Source organism: Heloderma suspectum, chromosome 2, assembly GCF_057233095.1.
Source record: "Heloderma suspectum isolate Gila_16-S chromosome 2, 16-S_ref, whole genome shotgun sequence".
Taxonomy (NCBI): domain Eukaryota; kingdom Metazoa; phylum Chordata; class Lepidosauria; order Squamata; family Helodermatidae; genus Heloderma; species Heloderma suspectum.
Window position 1 is genome coordinate 182,402,810 of NC_139459.1, and position 21,136 is coordinate 182,423,945.

The window sequence follows — 21,136 nt, forward strand, 5'->3', positions numbered from 1 at the left end:
CAAGGTGCAGGACAGTTGTCATGTTTGCGCACCTGTGTTCAGACCCCAATGGCATTCACATATCACAGGGATTTCATGGAGTGTAAGATGTTTGTATCACTCAAGGGCAGGCTTAAACTGCATGTGGCCTATCATGTACTTGATACACCTCCCTGTTTTGGCAGACCCAGACCAAAAAAGGAGTGGCGGGGCAGTTTGTTAAGCACCTAGTGGGCTGCAATACATGGGTCTTATGATACATAAGTATAACTGCTCTAGAGGAGCCTATTAATTATGAGCCTCAATGAACAAGTAATGATGTGAAAAATACCCTCACTTCTTCGAGGTTGCCACAACAACTTTGGCGTAGAATAGCTCTTTGTGTTTTGTGAACGGTTGGCCATTTGTCATGAGATCAAATGAAACAGGAGAGTTCCCTGCACATGCTCAAAGCCTTGTGGGCATCACTAGAATCAAGGAGGATGTTAAATAGTTTTGGAAGGGACATGGGTTTATGTGATACGCTACGCACAAATACGATTCTCTGCCTGCGTTTGAGAAAAGACAAAGCAGAGGACAGGGAAAGCATTACAGGAAAAGCGGTCTTCTGGCACCTAAAAAAAAGGAAGAAAATGAAACACACTTACAAGCCGAGGTGGGTAAAGAGCCAAGCAAAGAAAGCCTTAAGAGCCGCCATTGCATTTCTTCAAGGAGGGGCATGCAAGCAGTTATACTCTAGCTATTCTCACCTGATTATCATCTCGATCAATGCTGGTGTCATCTCGCTTGAGGATAAATCTCTGTGGGAACTCAGAGCTCTTCTCATCTTTGATGTGCTCAGAGAACCTCTGTTCAGGGCTGTGGAGAAGATCCAAACAAACTTTTATCCAGTGAGGTGGAGCAAACCCAAGGAGGCTGAAGTGTCACTGCATCAGCGGAATGCATGTATCATTCCTATTAACCGGGACAGGAAAGGACAGGACCAAATGACAGAGTTACCAACAAAATGAACCCTGACATGAAAGAATCTGCCCCTGAGGAGACACTAGGGCCACAACTGGCAACCTTCAGGTCAGTGCCGCACTACGCCTTGTGTTCCCAAGATGACTTATTTATGCAGGTTATCCTTTGGTTTTGCTTGAGTTGGGTAGAATTATAAAAGCCAGACCAGGCTTGTGTTTTGCCTGGTAACTGTCAGCCTTGAGCAGAGATGCACCAAAGTTCGCCAGGCTCAGGCCCAGAAACAAGCTTCAGGGGCTAAGTAATGCTTGCCTAAAAGGAGTCAGCATCAGAAACCCCCGGGTTTTTCTCTCACTTGGATTAAAATTAGACCCAGCAAAGACTTCCCAGGTCATGCCCTGCTTCAAAGGGCTACTCCCAGTAAAACTGTTGCTGGGTGGCGAAAGCCCTCCCCACACCACAAGGGACCAGCTTGCCCCAAGAGCTGCCCACGGAGGAAGGGCTTTTCCCTTCCTGTCCTGCTTTCCTGTATGTTTGTGGGGGCGGGGGGGAGCAATCGTTCAAAACAGCCCGCTCTGCAAAGCAACAGAGAAACGTCTCTGTCACTTTGCAGAGGGGGCTGCTTCGAAGTGCTGCATCCGGGGGAAACCGTTAGCTGCTTCAGAAATTAACTGAGCTATTTCCCGATTTGGAGGCGGGAGGAGAGGGGGAATAGCTCAACTCATTTCCAAACCAATCCAGTGTAAGCTGAGAGGAGCTCGCCCATTTCTAGGCTCGACCACGTGTTTTTGGCTGCTATACCTGGCTATTGCTCCCTGACCTGCCTGATTCCGCTCAGGCCTCAGTCTGTGCCCCCTGCTCCCCTCCTTAGCAGATCTCGAAGCTGCCAATAGCCCAGGATTACAGTGCTGCCCCCCCCCCCCCAAAGGGTGGGCAGAGGATTTTGACACATAGAACTCAGCTGGAAAACCAATTTTAGGGGGCCTTTTGCTGTTTCTCCTGCATCCGGTTCCGGTTTCTCCCCATCACTGAAAAACATTACCTGAAGCTACACTAATGCCACTGTAATCGATAGTGCTCTGGAAGCCTCCAGCACATCCTACGAAAGAGTGAGGGGAGAGGGCAACAGGAAAACCAAATGCCCCCTTTCCTCTTGAGCAGGGGAGGGAAGAAACCAGGTGACAAGCCCACAATGGGTTGTGTGGTTCTCACTAGTTAGACATGAGCTCCATCCACCAGGAAGTAATTCCTCATGCTTCCCTTTCACCTCCGCTCCTTCCCTCAGAAACTGAGCAGCAGAAGGTGGAAGGACCTGGAGAAAGGGGGAAGGGTTAGGGATGAGCAAAGGGTAGATGTGAAGAGTCAAATTCCATGAACATTGTCTTTTTTTGGAGCACAGAATTTCTCAAGGGGCCTGTTGAGCAGGAAAAAAGGATCAGGTTGTATAGGAAAGGGACCATTTGAAAGGACCCTCAATTATTAGTATTATCAGAGCAAGTGCTATCACTAAACTGTGAACCAGGACTGGTTCACATACCAATTGAAGGAAATGAATATATTTAGAAGACTGAGGGGGGATATGATAGCACTTTTCAAGAACCTAAAGCTGGGTGGGCAATTTGTGGCCCTCTAGATGTTTTGGCCTACAACTCCCATCATCCCCCACCACTGACTATGCTGACTAGAGCTGATGGGAGTTGTAGGCCAAAACACCTGGAGGGCCACAAGTTGCCCAACCCTGTCACACAGAAGAGGGCCACAACCTGTTCTCTATCATCCAAGATGCTAGGGCACGAAATAACAGGCTGACGTTACAGGAAGGAGATTCTGCTTGAGTATCAGGAAGACATTCCTAATGGTCAAAGCAATCAGACAACGCAACCAACTGCCTAGGGAGGTGCTGGGCCTTCCATCACTGGAGGTATTCAAACAGAGACTGGACAACCATCTGTTAGGGATCCTTTAAGCTGCACTGCTGCATTGAGCAGGGGTTTGACTCAATAGCCTAAATGGCCCATTCCAACACAGTGATTCTAGGAAGCCCCTGATCATATTTCCCTTCTGTCATGAACTCACTAGCTAGCTTTAGGCAAGCTACTTTCTCTCAAGTTTAACTCAGAATATGAAATACAGGGATGTTAACAATACTGACCTGATGTACAAAGTTGCTGTAAGGATTACCGAGATAATATATGTGAAGAACTCTGAACAGTCTAAAGAACCACATAAATAATAAAATATTAACATTATTATTCCTTTCCCCCCACCCCTGACTGGTTGAAACTCATTCTTGCCTTACATTCTTGTGTTACCGGTCTTGTTGATAATGACGGCTTTCCCAGTTTGGTCTACATTGTGGTCCATGCCAAAATAAGCAGCAACCCGGTGTAAAAGCATTCTGTGGTATGAGGTCATTTGGGGAAACTTCTTGAACTGATTGCTGACAGCAGCAAAGATCAAAGGAGATGGAAGAGGAAAAAGAGGAGAGAGAATGAGATACAAAGACATGATATACTAGATCTTTCCAACCAAAAACCTAATCCTCAGAAGAGCTCACGCTTAAATCTTTGCTGAAGGGGGAGCGGGAGGCTGAGACTACCCTGGGTTTACATAAGCCATTTCCTGAAAATGATGAAAGAGAATGAAGAGTGTATACTCTGATTTGTTCTGAAATGCTCTAAAATTTAAGCAAGCAATCTCTTAAACCACAGCCTAAGACCAGGAGTCTACTGAAATGAAAGCAAGTTTTGGCCAGACAGGGGATCTAAAAGAAGAGAGCCCACCAGTGAGATGCAGCACATTCTCAGATTATTTACAAAAGGGCGTAAGGAATTGTAGTACTTAAAAAAAAGAGATAATATTCTGTTGGTTGCACTGCTGTAGGGCATGTGTGAAATGGGCAGAAGCATCTGAGGAACCTCTTTATATGAATGTTATCTTCAGCACCTCTTGAAACCCTCAAACTAAAACTAGATGTTTATCTAGCAAACATATTTTTTCTGGAACATTTTATTATTACAATTCAAAACCCAAGACTCAACAACAAGGAAAGCCCAGAATTCTGCAAGCTCATTGGCTGTGTTTAGACATCACAGTAAACCAGTAAAAAAAATTTTTAAAATTCTGGCTTACTGTAAGCAAGCTACCATGCCAATGTACGTGACTCGATCACTTACAGTGACATCCAGTGACTTGCACAATTCTGGGCTCTCCTGGTTGTGGAGTCTTGGGCTTAAATGCTTACATGTTTTGTTAAAACAGTAAAACCTCACAGATAAGGCTCAACTGAATCTCACAGGTCACCATTTAGTCCATTTCACCTCACTGCTACCTGGCACTCCTAAATCTTTTTCTGGACAATCTTGAAGATCTACATCGACTTAATTGTTTCCATATGGAGGGATGCTTATCCAGAACTTCCTAAGACTTGAAAATGCAGACAACTTCTATCACTGACACCATGATAGAATATGGGATGAATTTACCATAGAAACTCAAATTTATCAACTTTAGGAGACAAAAGGTCAAGCCAAACCAGACACATTTATGAGGAATTGGTGCCTTTCAATATCATATGTAGATGGTAGCAAGTAGCAAACCTCCATCAATGTATGAACCATTATTTAACTACATTTAGCAAGCAAAGTCTTTTGCTACACTAGGAATTGAACTAAATATACCTCAGCAATATATTGTTATAGAAATTACAAATGTTGTTTTCCTGAAATTTTCCAGAGTGCATATTAAACCTTCATTCAAATGAATTTTTCCCCTAATTAAGTTTTCTCAAAATAACTCCTTTGAATCCAGATGGTTCTAAAACATACCTATGTACTGCAGAAAGAATTAGGCACCAAGGACCCAGTGCTATGACTACAGCAAGAAAGCAAAAACCTTTGATTTCCATGCCCCTGCCTTCTTCCCTAGTAGCCATCATGAATAAGTTCACCTACCACTGGTTTCTCTACTAAGGGTATATATTAAATATTGCCAAAAGTACTATAGACTTTTACAAGGTTGACACCTGGGGGGTTCTCCACGACAACAGAAGGAGACGGAAGGAGAAGCCAATTGTGGCTTACCCTGATTTTTCAAGGAGCCAGCTTTGCTCACAGAGGGCTCCACAAGCAAGTGTATCGCACCAGTAGAAGTCATTTCACACAATATACTTCCAGGTAGGGTGGGGGAGTTGGAGTGAATGTCATCTGACTGGCAGGGGCTGCTCAACCAATAAGAGAGGCTCCCATCCAGGCTCTCCCCCCCCCCGCCCTTTCTCCTTTGATGAAGTCCTGGGAGGTTTCATCTCCTGTCTTTAGGGAGTTAGTGCTTTAAAATGTGCTATTTCAAGGGGGGGGATCTCTGTAAATTCTAATCTGCGCATTCAGGGGACAAGCCTCGCTGACCACAATGAGAGTTACTTCTGAGTAGACACTAATTGGTTTGTGCAGGGATGGGAAACACACAGGAAACACCCCTTGACCAGGGTCATGGTGAAAGGCACACCCCTGGGCAGGGCTAACATACCCAAAGTAAATGAACGTGTTGGGGCACCGAGCATCTAAACCATAGAGAACCCGACTTAAGGAAAAGAATCAGACTTTAAGCAGTCTCATGAAATCTGGTTTTTCCGTGATAAGCTCCAGGGCAGCTGCTGGATGTCCACGATGTCATATATCCCTAACAACCTCCAAATGCAGCCAGCTCAGAGTAAATCGCTCATGGAGGACACCCCCCCCCCCATTAAGACAGCGGAAAGGAGGTAGTGGCAATAGTATGGAACTTTAGAAACATGGTTTCAAGTCTGTGCTTAGCCATAACTACTCTTCTGTATAGCCTTAAGCAAGTCATGAAGCCTCTTTCAGGAGACATTCAGCCTGGCCTTCCGATTGGCTAAACAGCTACAGGATCAAATCAGTACAAAATCCAGGACATTCTGGCTGTGGTGTGGCCATTCCAGAAATCCCTTCGCGTTGATTTCAAATGCCAAACCCTATCTGCACTATGCTTTCCTTAAGTTGCTATGGAGACAATTCTCCAGATACTGCGAGGCTAGCTGACCAATTTTATGGCAATACACCCCTGCCCCTGGGACAAATGAGGGAACAACCCTTCCAAAACATGATCCAGATCCTAGCTTTTGATTGGACCTTGGTGTATTCCACCCAACTGGACTCCAAACATGCCCAATTGTATGTGCTTTTGTTCAAAACACCCTTGTGCCAAGCAGATCTTCTACCTTGAGGGTTCTTTTGGTGTTCCCTGTTATTGGATATTCAAGGGTCACCTAGCCTCCAAAAATACAAACACACTATGCAAATGTTCAAATCCTACACATGACAAAGGAATGAGACCCCACAATATGAAACACATGAAGCTGTCTGACACTGGGTCAGACCATTGGCCCATCGATCCCAGTATTTGTCTGAGTATCAGCAGCTCTCTAAGGTTTCAGCCCAGCAGATGACTACCACAGCCCTGCTAGCTATGATCCTTTTAGGTGGAGATGCCAGGAATTGAACCTGGGACCATCTGCATGCAAAGCCTGTGCTCTGCCACTCAGCTATAGATCCCAGCCCCAACCCCTGGGCCTGATGTTCATGCATCAGACTTAACAAAATTAAAGCGTACAGATTGCACAGATATTGTCTACATGACTAACCTAAAACAGACTTCCCCCAAAATGGCGCTCTCCAGTGGTTTGTACTACAGCTCCCATCATCCCTTACCACTGGCTGTGCTGGCTACAGCTGATGGGAGTTTTAGTCCAACACATCCAGAGGGCACCAGGCTTGGGAGGCTGACCTAAAACTGTGTAGCCCTCTATGCAAATATGAAGAGGGTGTGAGCAGGCATGATCCTGATCTCCTGATGTGTATTGAATTTAAATATCTGCATAGAGTTCAGACAAACAGCTGTACAAGGAAGCTTGTGAGAAAGGAAAGTGTACAATCCCCTACCTGCAAGCTTGCATTCCATCCCCACTAAAGTATGAACAAGCTTGTTATGGGTAGCAAAGCATGACACAGAGACTTATCTACTTGTAACAGATGCACCTGACCATCTAGAAAGAGCCAAAGCCCATTGGCAATAAGCATGCTTTTGGTATGTATGAAAACCCAGTTTCAATCCTTGGAATTCCCATTCAAAGGATCTTAGGGAATGGCTTCTAAATGAGGACAGAATTAAATGGTACAGAGAATACATGGCTGCCACCAAACTCACAGCCCAGCACTTCCTCCTTCCCTCAACATGTGGCAGGATGCCACAACAAGGAAGAGATAAGGAGAAGGAAACCTGGGCTCTTGCACATTCTCCATATTGTATAAAGTTCTGCCTTAAGACCCTACAGTGTCACAGCCAATTAAGGAAGAGAGTACAGGGCTGCTAGGCAGACTCTATATGAGAAAGCCCTCATATGGCTGTCTCTCTGCCTATACATCAATCTTTAAGTCACTCTAACTTACAAACCAGCACATTACTTACTTGTTATCGTTAATAAATTCCAGGATCTCCTGTTCTAATTTTAGCAGCATCATCCTATCCCTGTTAAGGAAAAACAGAGAGAAAAGAGGGGGGGGGGGACCATTCAGAGCTATACAAATGGCTATACAAATTGCCCTGAAAATCTGTCGATTTATGTCCTCCTCCGCCCTAATATTAAGCTAAAAGCTCAAGGTAATTCAACAATACAGGCATCACTACCTGTTCTGCACTGACAGCTGCAAAACAGATGTACAAAATTAAAAGGAGAGCTTTTTTGTTCAGGTAGATTCATTTCTGCAGTGATTATGCCTCTAGGAGCATAACACCCCATGGGCTCTCATGGAGCCTGTATTATTAAAGAGAAACAGTACATCAGAACATAGCAGTGCCTGGCATTCAGTTTTGACATTGTTTATTCGTTAGATAGCAGGAGGCACTTTATAGAGAGGTATTGGGAAGCTATTTATATGAGGGTTTTTAGAGCTATTAAGGTTCCTTCCTGACCAACTCATACCAATTATTTTTCCTCTTTTCATTCTTGTGTTCAGTATATTAATGCATTCGTTTTGTTAGTCTACAATGCTAGAACTACTCTAATGTTTACTGATCTAAGTTTTCATGGTTTTCAAGGAAACTCTAGAGTGCCCAGTGAATGATGCAGACTTACTGAAGCTAAATGAATATAGACCTGGATGGGAGACCTCTGTAAAGTTTATGTAAGAGAAGGATACAAAAAATACTTCAAGTATTAGATATCTGGGCTGGACCAGATGGACCATTGTGTACTTTCTAACAAAGACTCTGAGCTTGGGACCTATTTAATATTTTAATCATGGTTAGCACTACTGTTCAAGGAAGTCACTTAGTGGGCCAGGTCCAAGCTTGAAGAGAACCTTCAGCAAAGGCCCCTCTGGTGGTATCCTTCCTATGTTGATGGCCCCTGGCTGGATTAGCTGGCAGCAGAAGTAGCCACACTCCAATCCGCACTAGTTGGCTGGGTCTGGGAGCCACTAGTATAATTTCCCACCATGCCCCAGACAGAGAGTTGCTCCAGAGCATTGTAGGAAATTAAAATGGTGGCTCCCAAACCCAACCACATAGCACTGATCAGAGCACTAGAAAAATGTTTTAAAGGGGGGCCCAAGGCAGAAATCTGCAGAGGACCCTTCTGATGTGTTGGGGCTCCAGCAGCTACCTGAGGGTACCGTATGCTAACACTGGGCCCAGGCACTTGCCAAGGCCTAGTGAAGAGCCCACTAAGTCCAAGATCTCACCATTGCTATTTTATGCTCAAGACCCTGGAGAATGAGATACACACATGCACCATGCATGCTTGTGAGTAGCACGACTGGACAAAGCGAAAGTGCATCCTAGGGGGACTTTCAATTCATGCTCAACACTTCCCCCATTTCATGAGTTAAAGGGCCCACTGACGGCTGCTTAACCCCCACCTCCAAATCCTGGAACTGGCTATGTCCTTAGTACAAGGGTGGGCAACCTGAGGCCCTCCAGATGATTTGGCCTACAACTTCCATCATCCCTCACCGCTGGCTAGGGCTGATGGAGGTTGTAGGCCAAAACATCGGGAGGGCCACAAGTTGCCCAGCCCTGCCTTAGTAGGAACATACCAAGAGCTCAACACCAATACCCTAGATTTCAGTAGTTGATACTACCCTCTATTCCACCTCCCAGACTTATTGATTCTTCAACCATGCAATTATTTGTGCAGGAATACCTCCCTCTTCCACTTGCAGATCTGCCACATAGCCACACTGGAACCTACCTTGGGTTTTTCTTCAGTGTATTTACTAAAAATTCATGCAAATCTATTCCAGTGGAGTCTGTGTATTCCTGGCTGGAATCTATAACAGACAACAGCAGCAAACTCAAGAAATGTCCTGCTTACAGGAATAACATCCAAAGAGTCAAATCAAATAAGAACAAATAAGAACACAATGTTCAAGGGACCAAATTCACTGCTGCTGCCATTACCACCATCACCACCAACATAAACAGTCTCCCTTAGAGTAAACAGTGGAATGGCCATTTGCAGGACATAATGCTAGCACAGTGGTTCCCAATCCTGGATCTCCAGGTGTTGCTGGACCATGACTCTCACTATCTTCAACCAATGGCCATGCTGACTGGGAATGATGGGTGTTGTAGTCCAACACTTGGGGACCTGCTTTTAGGAACCACTGTCTAGCACTTTGAAAAAGCAACAGTCTGAATCTGAGAGCAAGGTTACCATCACAGACCTTCAAAATGGGTTCAGCTCCTTGTTCTAACACCAATTCCATGAATGAATCATTGTACCTGATAGGATCACCATCCCCACCACCCAGCCCTTTACACAAGTCCTGGAAGGATAAACTCCTAAACAGATTTACAGCAAGTGCAGCTTTGTGGGAGGAATGCAGACCAGAAAGAAAAAGGGACTAATTAAGGGGATTGCTTGCCTGATCAAGGCATACAGTGACTCATCTCAGGATTATCATCCCTGGATGCTTATCATGAGATACCAACCTGTGCCTGTGCAAGCAAAGAATTCCAGAGTATTTCTTAAGGCACTAAGGATGCCTGAGGAATTCAGTCTTTTCAATATGAACTGACCTGATCCGTACCTCTCAGGCTAATGTACGGATCAGAACATAGTTCTCCACTGGCTTTCACACTTCCCAACCCAACACATTTCGAAACACACTTCAGAGAAAATATGCTTAGAAATACTATTTAAATGCAATTATTTGTGCAGACATGTTTTAAAAATGAGCAATGTAGAAATGGGACAGACTTAGGAGCCTGCCCAGATTTTAAGACCTTCAGGAGAGGCCCTTTTCTTCCTTGCCACTACCGGAGGCATGCTTGGTAGCCATGTGAGACAGGGGCATCTCAGTGGCTAGCCCAAGCTTCCTGTCAAGGGAGGCCAGACTAGTGCCATCCTTGTCCTTCCTCTGGCAGACAAAGACATTTTTAGCCAGACAGGGTTTTGGTTTTTAAGGGTGTGTGTGTGTGTGTGTGTGTGTGTGTGTTTATGGATGTATTTTTAATCTATTTGCTTTTATATTTTAATTATAATTTTGCTTTTTATCTTGTATTCTATTGTTGTCAGCTGCCTTGAGAACTATTTGGAGTGGAAAGGCAGGACAACAACAACAACAACAACAGGTGAACACATGTGAAAGTGATATAGACTGAAAACAGATTTGCCCATTCCTAGAAGGCAATGATACAACCATGCTAAAGCTAAGCAAGCAACCAAGCCTCAGTACTAGCACTAATAACTAATAACAATAATCATTTCAGCAATGCACCTAACATACTGCTTGGGATAACTCACTGTGTTTTTGAAATCAAAAAAGTTAACTTTACCATTGCTTATAGGGCTGCTTATCCCAGGGTGAGGAAAAGCCAAACCCTGATCTTGTTAGTGGCTGCTGACTCCACTTAGTTCAATCACTGACTCATTCCACAGACATGTAAATATATCACAGGGTGCAAAGAGTTCAGGATTGTCATCTCAGGCCAAATGACTGGTTAAATGGGCTCTCTGTTAGCTATTACCAAATATGAGAGAATGCTGCAAAGGACCAGGAAACAACTTCAGACTGATAACAGTCATGCGCCCACAGCTCCAAACAGCATATGGGGAATTCCAGTACACACATTTTTCTCTCTCTAGTGTATGTATACTGCATTTGTGACCTCACAGAAGAGAACAGGGCAGCTCATGCACAGGAGAAGCTGTATATGCACAGGAGCCTTGTAGAGCTTTGAACTGTACTTTGCAAATAATTATTTAGCGAGCTGTAGCTCAGTGGTAGACCACATGATTTGTATGCATAAAATCCCCCAGTTCAACCATGGCACCTCAAGTAAAACAATTTCAGGAAGCAAGGCTAGCAAAGACTTCTGCCTTTTAGCCTTCAACAACCCCTGCCAATCAGAGCAAACAATACTGAGCTAGACAGACCAATAATCTGTCTCAATATAGTGTCGTACATTAACCCATCCTCTGTTCTACTTCCCTGAGTTGCAGCTTCTCTTCTTGCCACTTGCACGATATTCTAGCCTTCTAGCCTTAATGGCTACCAGCTATTTTAAACAAGAAGAGGGAGAAAAAGTAAGCCACACAGACAGCAAACTAAGTGATGGGCTGTGTTAAAAACAAGGCAGCATTAAACTGACGTGCAAAAATAACTGTGTAATAATTTCATAACACCTCTGGGGAGGTGGAGAGAACCCCACCTGTAGCATGTACAGTTTGCCATGTGGGGGAAAGGGTTACTTGTCTCATTTAAGCAGGCAAGTGTCAAATTATATGGCTGCTGTAATGCCATTTCATTCTAAGAGCACACTCTCTAAGACCATCTCACTGGTAAGATGATGTACATGTGCTGGGATGCTTTGGATACAACAGTAAGGAAAGGCTATCATTATAATATCACAAGAGTTCTAAGGTGTGCAGGTTATAAAGAAGAGACCCACAGAAAACCCAAAGGCAAAAGGGAATTGTGCGGAAGGAGAACTGGAAGAATATAAAGTGATGTGAGAACCTGCACAAGTAAAATGAAGGTAGGTGAAAAAAGAGCAGCCCAAATATGGATGCTGTCATAGGAACACAGGAAGATGATTTATACCAGGTCAGACTATTTGTCCTTCTAGCCCAGTACTGTCTTCTCTGGCAGCAGCTCTCCAAGGTCTCAGGCAGAGGTCTTGTACCTGCTACCTGATCATTTCAACTGGCGATGTCAGCAATTGAGCCTGGGACCTTCTACATGCAATGAGAGTCCTCTGCCACTGAGCTACAGTACCTTCCCAGTCACTGGGGGAACTGGAGATGTAAGGTACTTTGATGATGGACGGCCTAAGAAAGTAGTCAGATAGGTTCTAAGTATGTGTCTACAACAGGGGTTAGCAACACAGCGCCCATGGGTGCACTGGCACCCGCCAAGACCCCCGTCAGCGCCCACCAAGGCCCTTGACCCCTGCACACCAACCTCACCCTCCACACCCACCCACCCTGCACACACTTTCCCTAACCCTTGCCCACTACCTACCTCATCTCAGCAGACACGAAGCCCTAACCAGGAAGTCGGCAGATGGAGATAAAAAGTCTCCCAGTTTGCTGATTTCCTGCTTCCAGGTTAGGGCCTTGTGGCTGCAGAGGTGATCACAGCAGAGGCAGGCAGCAGAAGGGGGAATCAGAAGCACGGGGAATGGGGAGGCGAGGAAGGTGTGTGGGCAGGATATGAAGAAAGGAGAAGTGGGAATCCGTGGAAAGGGTGGCATGAAAAGAGGGAATCCCAAAAATAAGTGTGTGTGGGCCCAATTGACCACAGGTCAAATGTGCCCTCAGGCCTGAAAAAAATGACAAGTGTGCCCACAGTTTTGAAAAGGTTGCCTACCCCTAGGCTACAGCGTATTTATTTCACATTACAGAAAAATAAAAAATTCAACCAAAGCATCTGAACAGAAAACAGCTAAAACAATATCTCACCTGCAATATACTCATGCAAACACCTTTTCCACAAAAGGCATTTGAAACATCTGTTTTTTCAAGGGGCAAAAACATGAAAGCACCAATTAAAGTTCAGCAGTGCAAGCCAGAAAGAGAAAATGGACTCGCAGCATGCCACATTGTGCCTAGGTGCTTTACATATTTTTGCTATACTAAAGATAATGCAAATACCATCTTATATTCATCCTGATCAGGTCTTCTGGCTACTTCTGATATGCCTTAACATAACATGTTAACATGGAAACATAACATGGGAAGGATTACATACATGCCTTCTTTAAAGTCAAAATGAATGTTCCCCTGATGGCTTTGGGGAATTTTTATCAAATTATGCCTATTCAGAAAAACATGAGCCCCTCCATACAAAGCACTTATATGCATCGTAAACTTATATCTGCACGCCTGTGTCTTTAAACACATCTGCATATCCATGTCTTTAAAAACATAAAAACCTAGTCCTGAGGAACTGTAACCCTTCTTTGCCCCTATAAATACACTTGTGACATTGAGGTTTTGTGAATGAACTGTTGTTTGGTCCTTCTTAAGTGCGATAAGTTTTAAAATGATACCAAAGTATACTGTATAAACTTCAAGGGGTGGCAGAACAAAGCATATTACAGGGATAACTAACTAACCCATGTTAAGATCTCAGTATATGTCTGCATTTCATTCCACTTAATTTCATGTAAATATTTATTTATATTGCACCACTCAAGTACTCCCACTTTACAAAGAATAGGTTTGACCGGAGCCTGAGATTATCTTACCTCTAGACAACATTTTCTTGGGCGCCTTCTCCTTATTTTTCTCTTTTTCTTCTTTTTCAGGACCCTCTTTCGCAGACTTGTCATCTTCCTTGTCGGATGGACAGCTGATGTGCAACTGTATGATATCCTAGTGACAAGACAAAAACCACAGCTGATGCTTTGCAATCAACAGAAGCTGAAAGTATGGTATTATCACTGTTATTTGGATCTAGGAAGGAATTTTACTTCGAGTCAGATCGGCTAGTGACTGTGAGATTTTTGCTTCCCACTACAACATGTGGCCAAGTGTTTGCTTGCGTGATTCATTTGGAGTTACAGCTATTTATGCTACGGACCTATTCTCTGCTTATGGCACAATTGAGTAAATAGGATGATTTGAGGTGGACAGAGGGCTGGACTAGATCTGTTCCCCCGCCCTCCCTCCCTCCCGCACAATCCCCCCACCTCTGACATTTACCAGCAAGAGAATATCATGCTGTCTTTAGACTGCATGTGATTAGAGCCAACCAATAAGTGATCAGTTATTGGGGGTGAGGGAATCTCCTCCAGGTCAGATAGGTTAGCAACCCTGTGGATTTTTGCATTCCCACATACCAAATAGCATGGCTTACTTGCGTCACTAATGGACTGTGCAAGCACCTCTGGTATCCAGCACCTCGCTTGCTTCTGAACTATATGGGTTTACCATATGAATGCATGCTCTGGATATGGTTTGCTGCATGAAGTCTGCTTTTCTTAGGGCACTGGGGTATAGCAGATGTTCAAGTACTCTACGGGGCTCTGACTGTTGGCATAATTTGGAATCACTAGAAGATTAAAAGCTTTCTTTATCTCATCCTGAGTTCTATCGTTTGTGATTATAATCTATTATATTGTAATAAATAGATAACTCTGCTGTCTTAAACATACTACTTTCAAACAGAACCTCACATAGTGATAGCCAGAATACGTGCACTTATAGATATGGAAGAAAGTAATCAGAACACTGCGTCTTACTATGTTAATAGAATACCCATATCTTCATACTACGGTTTAATCTGGCCTATCATTTTCTCTTTGGCTACTGTAGGTATGAGTAAGATTTGCTACAGGGTAAGTTTTTGACCCTGGTCTAAACCAGGAAGAATGATCACTTAAAGCAGTCTCTCCAAACTGGAAAAGCAATCTGGAAAAGCAATTTGGCTTACCTGGGTCTCTAATGGCCCATCCACAAAGGGACTGGAGGATTCTTCGCATACAGCCAGGCTCCTGACTAACTTCAGCTTTGAATTCGACTGAAAAAACAAACGCCTCGGTGGTAAGATGCAGGTGACTAGAGCTCTCTTTGATGCATCACTGAGCTGCTAGTCAACTGGTGCTAACTATGCTAACAGAATAAATAGAAATACAAATTCTTTTTTGTCCAGTGCTCACACATGGTGAAGCAGTGGGTACCAACTGCATAATGATTTGCACACATATGACTACCAGAAATGTTTCCTCTTTAACATCCTACATAAAATCCACATCTGCCACCTCAGGAGGTGAAAGGCTAGCAACATCATCCAGTGCTCCACTTAGCCTCTGCTAACGCACTGCCTTAAAGGTGAAATACACTGACTGGGCTTCCCTGCAGCAAGTGAGCCTGTTAAGTAATCTGCTGGCTGTTAAACCACCTCTAATAAGTGGCAAAACTGAATGCTTAACATCTTTCTGCCTTAATTAAAAGCCTGCCATTCTACAGTCAGCACTTCACCTGCCTCCTTGACAAGCATAGTTATTCCGGGTGATCTACTAGCAGCACTTAAAGAACATACTTAAAATAAAGACAGTCTCTTGAACTGTCTTTTGGGGAGGAGGGAGATGGCAACACACAAGTATTTCACTTGGACAAATACAATCATGGTGAAATATGGTTCTGAGCACCGTAGCAAAGATCTTTTCCCCAGTGTTAAAGGTGTGTATGGCAAGGACATAAGGAAGCCAACAGAGAAAAAGTACCATTTTATAGCTATTTAATCTCAAAGATTTGGGTCAGATAGCAAAAGTTTAAATAACAAAGTTATATTATCATAAAGCAAATTCTACCTAAAACAGCTAAAAGGTTACAAATGCTAAAAACCCAGCCATCCCCAAACTTATGGCCATGGGCTAAGGTGGTAAACCTGTATCTGGGCTGTACCATTTCAGATTGCAGAGAGGGTATCACATGCCTGGATGCTCCTTAATACCTCTCCCCCGCTCCGGCATGCTCCAAAATACAGAGAACTGGTGTGTCATTGAAAAGGGTTCTAGTACAGCCTTCCTCCCAGCATGCTACTTCTTTATGTGCAATGAAGGTTTTGTACGGAGGGGCACTTAGGCACATGAACCCCCACCTGCAGTGTGAATTTGTACAACCCAGACACAGATTTATTACCTCAGTGAGAAGTAAGACTAAGCCTGGACACAACACCAGCCCAAATATAAAGTCCTTGCATGAATTACAGAAGATAAACAGGTTTCCATTAGACTCCCAGAGGAGGCAGTTTCACAGCTGGGTGATAGCCACTGAGAATGGCGGCTCCAGCCCTGATTGTGGTGCATGTTGTATTATTCAGAAGGCATCCTCGGGTAGGGATGTACGAACCCTGCACTGTCTGGTCTTGGGGGGGGGGGGGTGTCCTGCTGCAGGCAATTCAGGCCACTTGGGGCCCTGCAGAGTCCTCCGGAGCCCTGCCGTGTCTGCTGGAGTTGGCGGAACGGTTCTCCGGCTTTCTAAAAAAACATGACACACTAATGGCAGCTGCCATTAGCCTATCATGGGAAAATTACAGCCATAAATGGCGTATTTTAGGCCATTTACAGCCGTAAAGCACTTCCTTTTACCTTTATTACAGCTGTTTATGGCTGTATTTAGCTAAAAGTAAGTGTTTAACAGCCGCAAATGGAATACAATATACCATTTACAGCTGGAGCTTTCCTGCGATAAGCTAATGGCAGCCGCCATTAGCATATCATGTTTTTTAGGAAGCTGGACAGCCACACCACAGGAACTCCTCTGGACCCAGAGGTAAATGCAACCGGTCTGCCGTGGACTCCAGAGGTCGGATTCTTTGGAATCCGGTCTCATTTGAGTCCGCGGCAGATTTCTCCAGCATCCCTACCCTCAGGCGATCTTAAAAAGAACGCGAGACCTAGAAATAAAAGACAACCATTTTGGCATGCTGGGCTCTTGTATCAGTTATGGACAAGGGGGAAAGTTAGAGCAAGAAGGTTAAAAATGAGGTAGCAGACGAGTCAATTTTGGATCACTGATAGAAAGGAAAACGTCTGAGGCTCAGTGCCAAGGATTATAGCAATAGGATCAGAGTCACGCAAGCTTTTCTTCAAGTCCCAGCCCGGCAGCATCACACAGTACAATGGAGGAAAAGAAGATGGACAAGTCTCTTACCTTGACTCTTTTTCTAGCATGCCCATGATTAGATGTTCGCCTCTGCAAAAAAACAAAAAAAAAAATAGTGGGAAGAAGGTGAAAATGCTACTCGATGCATTCTGTGCAATTTAAAATACCTGCTAGAAGAAATCAAAATGCATCATCCAAATGCACTCTGTGGAATGGAACAAACATTCAGCTCACTGCACTGAGATGCGTTTTTGCCACTCCCAGCTTTAAAAGAGCAGGAAAGGCTCAGGAGATGGGAAGGGTGAAGGTAGGTGATGACACAGGGAAAGTGCAATCTGCCACTTAATTGTTTGCCTGGGTGAATTTGCTGTTTGCCCCTAGACAAGTGGGAAACTATACAGCTGCTGAAATCTTATGACTATTTCTGAACACAAAAGAGATAATGATCCTGAGGGAAAAAGGGTCTGGTGTTAGCAGATTAAGTTCACATCATAAAATCATGTTGCTATCACTTCCATGACACATTTTATCTTGTGAGAGTAATGAAAAAGACTCATTTTACATAAATTTGAGCAAAACCCAGAAACACCTGTGGCAGGAAACTACCATAAACATCTAAAGGTCAAGTAAAGAACTCAACTAGAGAAACATGGTGTGTCCAAATCCATTTTAATCATCCAGTTTTAGGGATTTAAACACACTCCTAAAATTGAGTTCTCTTTAAGTCATGGTGTACTCTGTTTCTTCCACTCCATCCTCAAAGCCCATCTTTCCTGTCATAGTTATCATCCCCAAGCTGAAATCTAACTACATTTAACCACATTTGCTTATATTGGTTCCTTGCATGCCAATGCCTATTTCATACCTCCCCTCTCTCTGTTTTCTTTGCACTACTTAACTTTAGATTGCAAGATCCTCAGGGCAGGACTTGTCTGTTAATTGTTGTGTGTTACTTTGAGCAAGACTTGTGCGGCCATAATACAAACTGGCTCAGACATGTTCCTGTTTTGGGGGGTGGGGGTTACAGTTTGAATGGACATAAGAGGTGACGCCATCGTGGCCACACTAAGCTGGCAATCCTACACACACGTATCAGAGAGTAATTCTCATTGAACTCAATGGGACTTAGTACTGAATACTAATGCAAAGGATTGCAGTGAAATAGGTCCAGAGGACTCCTCTATGGGACAGAAGGAAGAAAAGAAAACTGGTCTGGAAGAGCTTTCCTACAATAGCCTAGCATGTCTCACTGTAAAGTCAAATGACAGCATGAGAATAACCTCAACAGAGACTGTCACAGTGCCGTGTTTAACACCAACAAGTTTGCACTGCACTCAGAGGATGGATGTGTAACTCTGTTGTAGAACTTGGCATCATATATAGTTGAAGCCCCACTGTTTATTACTGCTATTATTTTAATGAGCACGACATTTTCTGTATGAAAACAGAGACGCCGCTGCCCTGAGGAGCTTACTATCCAAATGTCAACAGTGGAGGACACGAGAGAGGAGGAATGGAAAAGGCAAAAGTAACCCAAAGACAAATGTGTGAACAAATGCAGTACTTAAGACTCCACCAGTTTGGGGATGAGGACTACAGGATTAGGCTGAAGGCTTTATGGGATCGTTGAGTTTTGAGGAGGGGTTTGAAGATTGTGCATGGGGGGAGGTGGCACCACACTGGTGTTCCAGGAGGGAGTTCCAGGCATGGGAAGAAACAAGGGAGAATAAGTTGAGCAGTTTAAGGGAGCAGGAGATTTGGAGGCAGCTGAGGACAGTAGAGTTGGGATATAATCTCTGGAATTTCTAGTTCAGTGAACTCAGTAGCAGTGCTGGGAAGAACTGAGGTAAAGCAGAGTCCAAGATCAACTGCCAGTCAATACTGGGCTTTGATGGGCCTACTACTCTGACCGTGTATGTGACAGATCTTCCTCCAGTTACCTGAGATTCCTGCCGTGTGCTGCTCTCCTCCCCATCCTTCTCATGTTCCTCTTTGTTTGGTGACCTGGATACAAATTTGTTTTTGTTCACAGATTCTTCAACCAGCTTCTTTTCTGACTCTTTCATTATCTCCAGCGTCTCCTGTGTCGTGTTGCTATTAGACATCTTCAGCACGATGCAGCGTTAGTGATGGACACCTGCAGACAGGGACAGAAGGGATGGAGGTCAAGGCACCCAGGAATATAGATTAATCTTTTTACCAAACTCTCTGTTTCTTCCCTTTTTGCCCCAGGCTGAAGCCATGCAATTATCTACACAGGGTTCATTTTTCCTGTTATTGGAGATTTGACACTGCACTTTCCATCTCTCTTCATGTCCTTTGCTGGGGTGAAAAAATGCAACATTCCATCCAGAGTTTGTTTTCCTCCCTGCTGTTTTCCGGACAAAAATCCCTTCCCCAGCTGCTACTTGCATCAGGAGGGAAGCTCACATGGGTACCAGGGAACTTCCCCCCAATACAAATAGTATCAGGGAGTTGATTTTCATCAGTACTGCAGGAGGGCGAGGTTAAGCTCCCCCACTGCTGCAGTCCCCATCCTGATCAGGACACTCCACAGCAGCTTTTGTGTGTTTGTTTCTAAAGTCAAATTAAATGCAATAATTCATTTTAACGCAATGATCCTCTTCAGATGCACACTGGGGAAGGGTGGTTAGGCTAACCATGCTGCAGGGTGATTAGTGCTAACCACTGTGAGAGCCCCTGCCACATGGCCTGCAGCACGGTTAGCCATTTACACCGCAATTTACATATAAGAAAGTGCTTTACGGCCGCAAATGCCATAATCTACGCAATTTGCAGCCATATTTTTCCTGCGATTGGCTAATGGCAGCCACCATTAGCCAATCGTGCCATTTAGAATGGAGGAGAGCCGCCCCACAGGAAATCTGATGGACCCAGAGTGAGTGGGGTTGGTCCGCTGGAGACTTCACAAGTCAGATTTTTGAGACTCCGGCCTTATTTGAATCTGCAGAGGATTTCTCTGCCATCCCTATGTGCAACACATGTTAAAGTATGCACAGAAATGCGCTGTGCCAACTCATGGTGCAGGTGTCCTTGAAACATACAAGTCTTCTACACACACCACCCATCGTAATGGTAGGCATTTCCCCAGCTCTCTAAAGGGTCTATGTTATGGTGAACCTCCCTAATGAGAAAAAAAGCTTCCCAAGCATAGCTATGCATTTCAGCAATTGGGACTTAATTTTCATTTTAGTCTGGGAAAGGCATACTGAAATAAAAGGGAGAGGGGACCATACAAGGTTAATCATATGATTTAAGTGACTAATGTTTTGTATAAGAATTCAAACCCAGGTCTCCAAGAGCTAAATTCAGTATTGCCTATATTTGGCCACACCAGTTCATTATCTTGTCTGGACTAATTCACCTCGGCATCAAGGTGCATAAACTCTAGAGGGACTTCATCTGGACCCTGGCTTCAGGTGGTTTATACCAAATAGCACAAACATGCATCAATAAATTTGACAGAGATGTTTGCTTAGCTTCATCTTACATTGTACTGCAAACAAGACAAGATACTCTTTGGGCAACAGGGAATCAAACACTTCTAAGTCCATTTATGTAGAACATGGGAGCCTTTGTTTCCAATGCCCACATTTCAAATGAATCTACAGCTAAAGCAGACCCTTCCAAGTGGGCAATCTGACTTTAGCAAAAACAAAGCTTAAGTCTCAAAGACTTAAGGACTAGGACAGAAATACACCACCCTTAAAACCAAAGTAAGGCTACAGAGGATTCTGCAGAACTTTAATTAGCCAAGGTTAGGCTCTAGTCTCATTGAAAGTTCAGTGCATCCCTTGGCTATTAACACCTGAGCAGAAACTCCCAAATGCAGCTCAAAATTTCACTTTCAGCAATAAATAAATACATAAATAAATAAAAACTGCAAATTTTGTGCAGAGGCCTCCTGAGAAACATTGCTAGTCTTACTGAAGTTATTCCAGTTGAAATTCCTCAAGGGTTCAACAGGAATCTCCAAATTTGCCTTGAAAGTTTGCTCTAGGTGAAATTCGGTGCCAACTGTAATTGCAGCATCTATCTATG

General features: G+C 44.0%; 1 protein-coding gene across 6 annotated transcripts in view; it reads right to left on the bottom strand.

Moving 5' to 3' along the window:
- Positions 1–21,136, bottom strand: part of R3HDM2 (R3H domain containing 2) — a 172,514-nt gene that overhangs the window by 54,057 nt on the left and 97,321 nt on the right. For all 6 annotated transcript variants that reach the window (XM_084836600.1, XM_084836598.1, XM_084836601.1 and 3 more), the window contains exons 2-9: positions 19,015–19,211; positions 17,123–17,164; positions 14,898–14,984; positions 13,711–13,837; positions 9,206–9,284; positions 7,423–7,482; positions 3,239–3,379; positions 729–837 (exon numbers count right to left, since the gene is read on the bottom strand). In XM_084836600.1, coding sequence (XP_084692726.1) covers positions 729–837; positions 3,239–3,379; positions 7,423–7,482; positions 9,206–9,284; positions 13,711–13,837; positions 14,898–14,984; positions 17,123–17,164; positions 19,015–19,179 — 810 coding nt within the window. In that variant the 5' untranslated portion in view covers positions 19,180–19,211. The remainder of the gene's footprint in view (positions 1–728; positions 838–3,238; positions 3,380–7,422; positions 7,483–9,205; positions 9,285–13,710; positions 13,838–14,897; positions 14,985–17,122; positions 17,165–19,014; positions 19,212–21,136) is intronic.